This window comes from Myotis davidii, unplaced genomic scaffold (assembly GCF_000327345.1).
Source record: "Myotis davidii unplaced genomic scaffold, ASM32734v1 scaffold979, whole genome shotgun sequence".
Lineage (NCBI taxonomy): Eukaryota > Metazoa > Chordata > Mammalia > Chiroptera > Vespertilionidae > Myotis > Myotis davidii.
Genome location: NW_006290769.1, coordinates 363,352 through 374,464, shown reverse-complemented (window position 1 = coordinate 374,464; position 11,113 = coordinate 363,352). Strand labels below are relative to the sequence as shown.

General features: G+C 41.7%; 1 protein-coding gene across 5 annotated transcripts in view; it reads left to right on the top strand.

The window, feature by feature from the left end:
* Positions 1–11,113, top strand: part of LIMS1 (LIM-type zinc finger domains 1) — an 84,587-nt gene that overhangs the window by 41,522 nt on the left and 31,952 nt on the right. Inside the window, exon 1 of one of the 5 annotated variants that reach the window (XM_015564008.1) lies at positions 9,347–9,574. The exons of 3 other annotated variants lie outside the window; for them this stretch is intronic. In XM_015564008.1, the coding sequence (XP_015419494.1) occupies positions 9,387–9,574 (188 nt within the window). In that variant the 5' untranslated portion in view covers positions 9,347–9,386. Of the gene's footprint in view, positions 1–9,346; positions 9,575–11,113 lie in introns of those variants that run through there. One more of the 5 variants, XM_006763885.2, reaches the window with a different exon arrangement.

Below are 11,113 nucleotides of genomic sequence, written 5' to 3'. Positions count from 1 at the left end.
GGCGGGGCTGGCCTTGTGGTGGTGCTGAGCTGCGCAGGCCAGCCCAGACAGGGCCTGGAGGAGAGCTGGGGTGACGGGTCAAGAGGAGGAGGAGGAGGAGGGAGGGAGGGACAGACGTGGAGCCTGTCCCTTGGGAGAGGCACCGGGCTCCTCGGCTGCCCCGACCCAGCAACTTTTCTAGGCCCCTGCCCAGCTGTCACCCTCCACTCCTCACTGCCTCCTGCTTCCTTTCAAGTTTTGGACTCAATTTCTCTGACTCAGCCCCGCCCCCCTCCCTGCTGTGTCACCACAAGCCCAAGGCTGCCCCTTGGCCTTGGGCAGGCGCGCCTGTCCTGTCGCCCATAATGGTGCTACCCACTCTCCTGGAGTAGTTAGTGAAACTTAACAAATAAAAAGAAGCAGCTCTGAAGATTATAAATTGTGCACTGAGAACACCACAGTCTGCAGAGGGCTGTGCAGCGGGGCTCGGGCCAAACTCTGGGAGCTTCCTGATGGCTCTCACCTCAGATCTCCCTTTCCAGTCCAGCCTACCAAACACCCACAGCAAACTAACCTCTCGGTTGGAGCATCTGCCCCCTGGTGGTCAGTGCATGTCATAGCGACTGGTCGAGCGGTTGAACTCCCAGTGGAACTTCAGTCTAGGGGACAATTTGCATATTAGGCTTTTATTATATAGGATTGCCAGATTTTTTAGAATATGTCTTCTTGAGAAGAGCTAAAGGAATTGAACGAAAGTTTCCCACCTAACCCTAGAAACTGCTTTCAAAAACCCAATTTCCTCCTGTGACAGAAGATGGTAAGCTCATTGGGAAGAGAGAAGGGCTGAGGAGAGGAGCCAGAATAAGAGGAGAAACATGCAAAAGACAAATGGGAGAAACTGAAGATCTGGGGTGTGCTGGACTCTATTATACTGACAGCCACAGGTAGCAGGCCTCCTGTGGCCTCCTCTTTTTCACTGCTTGAGGTCACGCATATGGGAAAAACTAAGTCATGGTAGCTAAAATAATTCCTTGACTTTCTATATACACTTAGTGAAGCTTGAAGTTAATGAAAGAGGAACTTTTTAAAAGTTAGCAAAATACAAATTTCAGTTCTGCTTAATCCTGTCCAATATTTTCAAATGTTGCTTAATACAGTAACATATACATGAAAGCATGTCCTATGTTAAAAAGAAAACAAGTGGGAATGAAATATATGTAGGTTTAAATTTGAAAGGATTGTTTTTACTTGACTTGAGAAAATGTTTTTTCTGTCCTTCCATACTGAAATTCTCGTTTTCGTTTACCTTATCATTGTGGAAAGTAGACCTCATGTTAAACTTAGTCAAGAAATATAAACTCCTGACTTCCCCTACCAGTTTAGCTGAAGGTCAGTGCTCAGTGAGCTGTTCCTAGCTGAGTCAGAACTAAATTAAGGATATAATTAGAGCCAGAAAACTTGGTGCTGGCAGCCACCACAGTGTCTGAGGAGCTCACGGATACAGTAGAAGAGTTTTCCTGTGGGCATTCTCTTAAGTCAACAATCTTTAGCTAATAATACTGTTGTATATTTGAAATACAAGTCTTTCTTAAACTTGTCTATTTGGCCAGGACACAATATATCTTTTTGAAAAGACGTTTAGGGGTGAGAATATGTGTTAATAGGTCACAATACAAATGCCAGAAAGAAATTATTTGAATAACAGGAGCTGCTACAGAGACATTTTGCCAGTAAAGATGTTTAAAAATTGAAAAGTTGAACAACCTATGAAAGATAATTTTCAGAATGTTTTTTCAGTTGACCAAATACTGCTTATTTGAGTGACCATGGGATGGGGATTCAGTGAGAGAAAATTTGTGAGAGGGCTTATAGATTTCACACTGTAGTAGTGATGATGGTTAAATTAGTTGCCTTTACTTGGAGGAGGAAGTCCTCTGAAGTCCATGAGCTCCATGGAACTTGTCTGAGCTCCTGCAGAAGGAAGCAGCTCACCAGCACTTGTCCACATGTTGTTTTGGATGTATCACCCAGTGCTAGGGATGTTTGATCATCATAATATTAAAAGTAATTCTGAGCAGTCACCTTGCAACAATCCTGTTTTTATTTAAAATCATATATTTTTTTTAAATAGTGATCAAATGTTAAAGTGCTTATCTATAGTTGGCAGAAATATCAGTGAGTCTTCTCTGACTTTTATAATTTTCTGCAGTAAATTACTTTTGGGCTGAAGGAGGTGGGGAAATTAAACATCAAACAAAATGATGGTCCTGTGAGCTCATACTTTACACATTTTGGGCTTGCAAAACTGGGGCTGCCCCATTGTTCAAATTCTTCGTTAGTTTTCTGCTATTGATGATTTGGGCTTTTCTGCTACACGTTCTGCTGCTTTCTTCGCCTAGTTTGTACCTTCCTATGGTGGTCCCTTCTGTGATGAGAACGTCTTTCTGCCCTTGAGGCGGCAGTTACTTGCAGTCAGTCAGGTCTGCTGTGTTCCTGTGGACGGGAGGAGTCACAAGCCTTGAACTCTTGTTAAGTTTTCTCTGCACGTGATTCAGAATGTACCTGAATAAAAACAGTTGCATGGAGAATAGAAACACTGTGTTTTAATTGTTGGTTTTAGGACTAAAAGTGTGCCTTCTAGTTTACATACTGAAATATTTCAATCTGAAATTGAAATATTCACTCATTTTTTATGAGGGGTATGAACATTTCTTAAAATACCACGAAGTTTGGGGTGCCAGAACTCTTCTGTCTCCAACACTAAAAATAGCCTAACTTTAGGTGAGTTTCCTTTGAAAGGGTGTTACAATGAAGATGGCAAATCACCTTCTCTTATCACAGCCTCCTTGTCACTGCTGGATTGGTCTGAGTGTTTGGGATGAGATGGAGCTGAAAAGGGCAGTTGATAGTGTATAGGGATCATTCACTCCCTCTTCATTTGTGTTAGGTGCTAAAGTTTTTCACTTAGTCTCTTCAGCTATTTCTCATATACTCTAATGGGGCCCAAAAGGCTCTTCCTTGCTTTGATCATGATCCTGAAAAGCAATGCCAGTGGAATTCAGTTTTCTTCATTTTAAATTTGAGCTGTGCATATTATTTCACTCTCACTGTCTCGCCCCTGTTGTAATGAATACTTACTTTTTGCTTATGCAATCAGGAATTAGGAAACAATTTGAACAGACAGAGCAAAATGTCATATTCATCGCAACTCCATATCCTTTTCTCACCCGCTTTTGTCTATTTCCTCACTGTCTGTAAAAAGAAAACTGCATTTGCCCAGGAAGCTGGGAAACAGGAAAGAACTTTCCAGCTCCATTATCTTTACTTGCATGTTATGATTGTTTTGTTGTTAGTAACAAGGAAAAATCAGATTAAATTTTCCATGTGAGTGGGATTGAGAATCACAGTGAAAGTAATTTATTTTACCATTGGTAATTTAACCAAGCCATCTCAACAATTTGAATACCCCAGCATTGATGGAAGCCTTTGATTGACATTAGAGATGCTTCATGCTGTTAGGTTATTGCCAAGTGTTTGGTTTAGCCATCTCTCTGGAATGGCTACAACATGTAACAGCCTTGTTCTTATATTAGAGTCCCCTGGTTTTGTTTTTTTGTGTGTTTTGTTTTGTTTTTAAATATATTTTATTGATTTTTTTACAGAGAGGAAGGGAGAGGGCTAGAGAGTTAGAAACATCGATCAGCTGCCTCCTGCACACCTCCTACTGGGGATGTGCCCACAACCAAGGTACAAGCCCTTGACCGGAATCGAACCTGGGACCTTTCAGTCCGAGGCCGACGCTCTATCCACTGAGCCAAACCGGTTAGGGCTAGAGTCCTGTGTTTTAATGGCATTTGCTCAACATGTTCACCTTGGGTTTTAAAAATCACATAGATGAAATATTTGGTAGTGATGTACATAATTCAGTAGTTGCTATTTGAGAGAATTTTAATTTAGAAATACCAGTTATTAAAAAGTTGATTTTTAAATTTGGCAATGCTCATGATTATATCCTGGCTTTAAGTATTCAAGTTCCCGGGATTAACTGCAGTTTATTTTTGTATGATAGGTCTAAAAACATTATTTACCTCTGGCTATGTGTTGTATCAGTGAAATTGGTTTGGGCTGGAACCATGGAGCTAGTGACTGATGGAATCTGAAGCTCTGCAGCACTCTTTATGGGACCCAGAGTGGTCAGCTTAACATCAGAAACGCTGTGTGTGGCTTGGCATCTAACAGGCTTTTAGGGGCACTCAGCAAGGGTCCTAGGTCCTACCTGCTATGGTTTGTATGTTTGTGGTATCTCTCCCCCCAAAATTTATATGTTGAAGTCCTAACTCCCAAAGGTGATAGTATTAGGAGTTTAGGCTTTTAGGAGGTGGTTGGGTTATGAGGGTGGATCTCTCGTGAATGGCATTAGTGCCCTTCTAAAAATGGTGTTACAGAGATCCCTAGCCCCTTCCATCACATGAGGATTCAGTGAGGTGCCAACTACGAACCAGGAAGAGGCGAGGAGAGTCCATACCAGAACCCAACAGTGCTGGTGCCTTGGCCGTGGATGTCCAGCCTCTAACTGTGAGGAATAAATTTCTGTTGTGTATAAGCCACCTAGTCTGTGGTGTTTTGTTCTAGCAGCCCCATTATCTACGACACTGCACAGTAGATAATGACAAAATGATCACTTCAGTAAATTATAGAGTTCAGGTTAGCAAACAGTAGGTGAGAAACTATTGAGCTTATGAAATATGCATTTCTCTACTCAGGGTGGATTTAAGGGTTGTTTGGTGTTCAGAGCTATCCCATGGGATCTCCCAAAGAGCCAAATTAGCCATGGTGATGAGGAGAGTTTATTAGATCCTAGAACCTCTTTGGAAAAACCATTAAGGAATCATAGACCTCAGGAAAAGGTTCTTCAACAAAAACCACCTAATAGGCCCGCTGTTCAGACAAAAAATGTGTTTTTTGATATTTTTTAAAAACAGCCTCCCACCTACTTCAAGTGCTGTTTTGATGCCACTGGGGTGGCAGTAGTCATTTTAGTCAAGGGAATTCAGGTAACTATTTTTCTATGATTACAGTCACAGTCTAAAGGGTTGTTTGCATTTCTTAGAATGATATTAAATGCCAACAATGGTTTAAAGGTAACAGAATGCCTGATACAAAACGTGAGCAATGGTGTTTATTTGGCCTCAAATTATTTAGCTGTGCTCTATGGTAGCTGGATAAAAGAAGTGAATGATCAACCGACTCACCTGTATAGTCCTTTTGGACAAATAGTACCACCTAAGCTTTCAGTGACCACATGATTACTGACCCTCACTCAGACACTAGGGCCCAAAGATGGTTTTGCTCACTTAGCACTGGATACTGAAATAGAAATCTGCATCATCATATGCTTGAATAATAGGAGAAACCACATAGATCCATATATTGTTTTCCCAACTACATTGTATGCTCTTAGAAACAGAGGATGTGATTTGTATTCACTGTTTATTCATTCAGCAGGTGCTTGTTAGATACCCTTTAGGTCTGTTGTACCATGAGCTCCATATGTTCAGGCATAATCCTATATAATAAAAGCCTAATATGCTAAGTGTTCGGTCATCTGATCGTCTGTTCAACCAAAGCGTAATATGCTAATGATATGTTAAGGCCGCTCAACCGCTCACTATGATGTGCACTGACCACCAGGGGGCAGTCGACTGATTGACCAGTTGCTATGACATGCCCCTGACCACCAGGGGGCAGACGCTCTGACCGGTAAGTTAGCTTGCTGCTACTGCCAGGCCAGTGTGGCTCAATGGTTAATGTTGACCCTGGAACCAAAAGGTTGCCTGTTCGATTCCCGGTCAGGGCACATGCCTGGGTTGCAGGCTCAATCTCTAATGGGGGACATGCAGGAGGCAGCTGATCAATGATTCCTTCTCATCATTGATGTTTCTATCTCCCTCTCCCTTCCTCTCTCTGAAATAAATAAAAACATTTAACAACTTTATTTACATATTTTTTATTTATTTCATAGAGGAAGGGAGAGAGAGAGAAACATCAGTGATGAAAGAGAATCATTGATCGGCTGCCTTCTACACACCCCACACTGGGGATCGAGCCCATAACCTGGGCATGTGACCCGACCAGGAATTGAACCATTACCTCCTGGTTCATAGAGACGCTCAACCACTGAGCCACACTGGTTGGGCTCAATAAACATATTTAAAAAGAAAAAGAGCAAGCTTTTGATATATGTTTTTAAAAAGCGACGTGGCTATATCTTAAGGGCATTATGCTAGTGGAAAAAGCGAGCTTTCTAGTCCTGACTGGTTTTGCTCAGTGGATAAAGCATCAGCCTGCGGACCAGAGAGTCCCGGGTTTGATTCCCGTCAAGGGGACATACCTGGATTGCAGCTCCCCCTTGGCCCTTGCCCTGGTGCATGCAGGAGGCAACCAGTTGATGTGTTTCTCTCAGGATTAAAAAAAGAAAGAAAAAGCAAGCCTTCCAAAGAGGTCACAGACTGTGTGATTTCATTGATGTAGTTGTCTTGGTCAGTTTTGGCTACAAAGATACTATAGACTACATGGCTTAAACAACAAATATTTATTTCTCAAGGTTCTAGAGCCAGGGTGAGGAACCTTTTCTTTGTTGAAGGCCATTTGGATACTTATAACATCATTCATGGGCTATATAAAATTATCAACTTAAAAATTAGCCGGCTATATTTGGTCAAATATTTAATTAACTCGCCACTCATGCCTTGACAGGGCCAGACCAAATGATTTAGCAGGCCTTATATGTCCCGCGGGCTAGATGTTCCCCTAAGCCCTAGTCTAGAAACTGGGAATTCTAAGATCAAGACTCCAGCAGATTCAGCTTGGATGAGGGTCCACTTCCTGGTTTGTAGACAGCTGCTCTGGCTACATCATGTCATGTATCATGTGGCCCATAGAGAGTGATCTGTGTCTCTTCCTCTTATGAGGGTATTAATCCCATGGTGAGGGATTGATGTCCTACTCTCATGACTTAATCTAACCCTATTCACCTCCCAAAGGCCCCACCTCCAAGTACCATCACTTTGGGGATCAGGCTTTCAACATATGAATTTTGAAGGGGCACAAACATTCAGTCCATAGCAATAATATTCTTTAAGTTACGATTACATAGATCAGCGGTTCTCAACCTGTGGGTCGCGACCCCTTTGGGGGTCGAATGACCCTTTCACAGGGGTCACCTAAGACCATCGGAAAACACATATATAATTACATATTGTTTTTGTGATTAATCACTATGCTTTAATTATGTTCTATTTGTAACAATGAAATTGGGGATCACCACAACATGAGGAACTGTATTAAAAGGTCGAGGCATTAGGAAGGTTGAGAACCACTGACATAGATGAAAATCAGATTAATGGTTGCCAGGAGTTAGGGATGGCAGGGTGAGGAGAGAACTCTCAGAGATAACCTGACAGAGATCTTTGTAGTAATGGACTGGTTTTATATTGTGATTGGGGTGGTGTTTACATATGTCTACGCTATATACACTCATTACACCAATGTCAGATTCCTGGTTTTGATGATGTACTGTAGTCACATGAGATGGAACCACTTGGGAGAGCTGGATGCTGTATCACCTCTCTGTACAATCTTTATAATTTCCTGTGACAATAATTATTACAAATAAAAAGTTGAAAATTTGATTGCAGATCTTTCAGAATATTTTTAGTTCCTTGGTAGATAAGAGAATTCATTATCTTATATTCATGAACCATTAGCTTTTCATAGTTCAACTGTTTTGTCTAGTAGAAATAAGACTGGTTGTGAAATAAATAAGATAATTACATTTCATTTTAGTAGTAGTATTTTAGTTACATTTTTAGATCTCTTGCTGATTCAAAGTGCTTAGCAGGCCCTGACCGGTTTGGCTCAGTGGGTAGTGCCAGACTGCAGACTGAAGGGTCCCAGGTTTCGTTCCAGTCAAGGGCATGTACCTTGGTTGCAGGCACATCCCCAGTTGGGGGTGTGCAGGAGGCAGCTGATCGATGTTTCTCTCTCATCCATGTTTCTAGGTCTCCATCCCTCTCCCTTCCTCTCTGTAAAAAATCAATAAACTATATTTTAAAAACAAACAAAAAAAAAGTGCTTAGCAGACTGGTAGCTAATTTGTTCTTTCCTTGTTTCCAAGGTTTGTTAGATCAAGTAGATGGATTATTAACCCCAGTTCATTCATCAACAATTAATTGCATACCTGCTAATGGGTGGGCTCTATTTATGATGTGAGTGTAGTCATGAATAAGACAAAGTTCCTCCCCTCCCCGGGAATTACATTTGGCATGTGAAGTGAGGCTAAAAGAAGGTTAGGAATTTGTCCCCAGCCCTCCTTGATACTGTTTGAGCTGAAGGAAAGGCACTCTCCCGTGCCTACTTCAGTGTGCTGCCTTGCTGGTTGGTGTCTCTAAGTAGCATTACCTCAGTATGGGCAGAATATTTTGGATCTGATGGTGTTTCTGGCAGGAAAATGAACATGATTTACAATCACTGGACCTAATACAAATTAAGGACTGTAAAGAATATTGTAAGGCAAACAAACAAATAACCTGACAGTTCTACATCATCATCATCTTCTCTGCTGACATCATTACAAGACCTGTAATATGGTGTAATAAGACATGCCAGTGGCATCCTTATTCGTGATAAAAACCAAAAAATATTAGCTCACCTAACTTACAGGATTAGCTGGGAATCAGATACAAAGAGTTCTAACTAAATTCCAGCTCCTATTAACTCTTGCAGACATCCATTCACTGAATACATTATTGAACTCTTAGTATGTGCCACTTGTGAGGAGAGTAAGTTAAACATAGTTCTTTATTGCACTAATTCAGAATCCTGGGGAGGGAACATAGGGCACATCTGCGAGTATGGCCTGGGCGTCGGGATGCTCCTCAGAGTGCGCCAGCAGTGCCACCTCACCAGGAGCTTATCGGAAACAGAATTGCTAGGAGTGGGGGATGACATGCTCTCCAGGAGAGGCTTATGCTCACCCAGGCTGAGAAGCACAGCGTTAGTGTTGCTGAAGCCCAGCAGCAGCCAGCAGCGCACATGGCTATTTCTCCTGGAGGCCTGCCAGACGGCCCTCTCTTCCTGTAGTAGAGATTACAGCCCATTGGAAGCTGTTCAGCAAAGACTGCGTTGCTATGTTTTTGTGATGTTTTCAAGAGCTTCCAAAATGCCTCTGTAAATCAGGACTTTCTTTATTGCTGGAGCTCTTAATGTGAAGGTCAGCTAGCCTGGGGCTGACGTGTGTGAGGACAGTGGGAGTGACCCTGGCACGGAAGTTGGGGAGGCCTGGACATTGTTTCTCCGGTCTCCTGTCCCGCTGCTCTCTGCCCTGGGCTCCAAGCTCCAGAGCACCCATGATGGCGTTCCCGAGTAGGGTGCACCACCCCTCTGAAATCCCAAAAAAGGAAGAAATCCCCCAGACAGCCCTGAGCGGTGTCCGCCAGGCTAATGGCAATGAAGACGAGAGGGCTATATCCAAACTGCAGCGCAGGCAGAGTGATGTCAAAGTCTACAAGGAGTTCTGTGACTTTTATGCGAAATTGTGAGTGTCTCCTTTCCCAGAGTTCCTTCTCCCAGATGTCTCCTACGTGGGCTCTGAGCAGGGGCTGCCCGGGTGGGGCAGCAGATTCCAGCAGGCAGCTGGGTTGCCTGGTCATATACACTTGTGCTGGCTGAAGTGCAGATGTGAAGGAAAATGCTACCGTTAAAGTCATAGTAGTGATAGTTTTGTCTTCAGCAGGCTCCTGATAATAGTACACTTCACTGTGTAGTCTAAGAGGGAGGTCTATAGTTTTCATTGATAGAATTATAATAGAAAATTTTTATACTCTAAAACTCCCCACAGATAAGGGACAGGTTAGGAAATTGAAAAATGAATTACAGGCTGCTGATAAAAATACAGACTTTTGTTATGTTTAACAATCAATTTAAAGTATGCTAAGTGGGTTTCTTAATACTGTCTCTAGGGTAGTGGTTCTCAACCTTCCTAATGCCGCGACCCTTTAATACCGTTCCTCATGTTGTGGTGACCCCCAACCATAAAATTATTTTCGTTGCTACTTCATAACTAATTTTGCTACTGTTATGAATCATAATGTAAATATCTGATATGTAGGATGTATTTTCATTGTTACAAATTGAACATAATTAAAGCATAGTGATTAATCACAAAAACAATATGTAATTATATATGTGTTTTCCAGTGGTCTTAGGCGACCCCTGTGAAACGGTCGTTCAACACCCAAAGGGGTGGCGACCCACAGGTTGAAAACCACTGCTCTAGGGGAATTGAAGGAATAAAAAAGGATGTTGTGTAACTTGCAAATATATATATCATGCAGTTAACCCTAGAAGTTTGTCTAATGCATATTATTAAATGGGTTTTAGCAAACAGTTTATTTTTTTAAATAGTATGGAGTAGTATTTAGACCAAATCATGCAAGATTGTTTGACCTTATACAAATTGTAATCTTGGAATTATTGCAAATTCCCAATTAGTCATTTGAGAGTTAAGGAAGATTTGACTAACCTGATTTTCTATTTCCATGAATTCATTCTGTGTGGTATTGCAACAGATGTCATTTTCACAACTCATAAAGAGTTCTTTTTAAGCATAATTGGGCAGTTATAATTATACTGTAACTAAAATGCTTGGTGAACTCTCAAGTTGCTTTTTGGATTTATACATTTTTTTGCATTTTAACACCAAAAAATTTGTTTCACATATACTTTGATAACTGAGGCACTTAAATAATGGAAAACTTTATGATGTTAAGCTTTCTGTGTGTGCCTGATTTTTGGAAATAGATCAGCTGAAACAGCTGTGACTAGCCAGTTAGTTATGAAGATTCCATACTAAAGGCATATACATACATATATATGTAATAAACATATATCTATAGCCCTGGCCGATGTGGCTAAGTGGTAATATAGCCTCAGTTGTGCACCAAACAGTCATGAGTTCGATCTTGGCCCTGTGAGTGAGGCAAGCAATCTATGTGTCTTTCTCACATCAATGTTTCTCTCTCTTTCTCTCTCTCTCTCTCTCTCTCTCTCTCCCTCTCCCTCTCCCTCTCCCTCT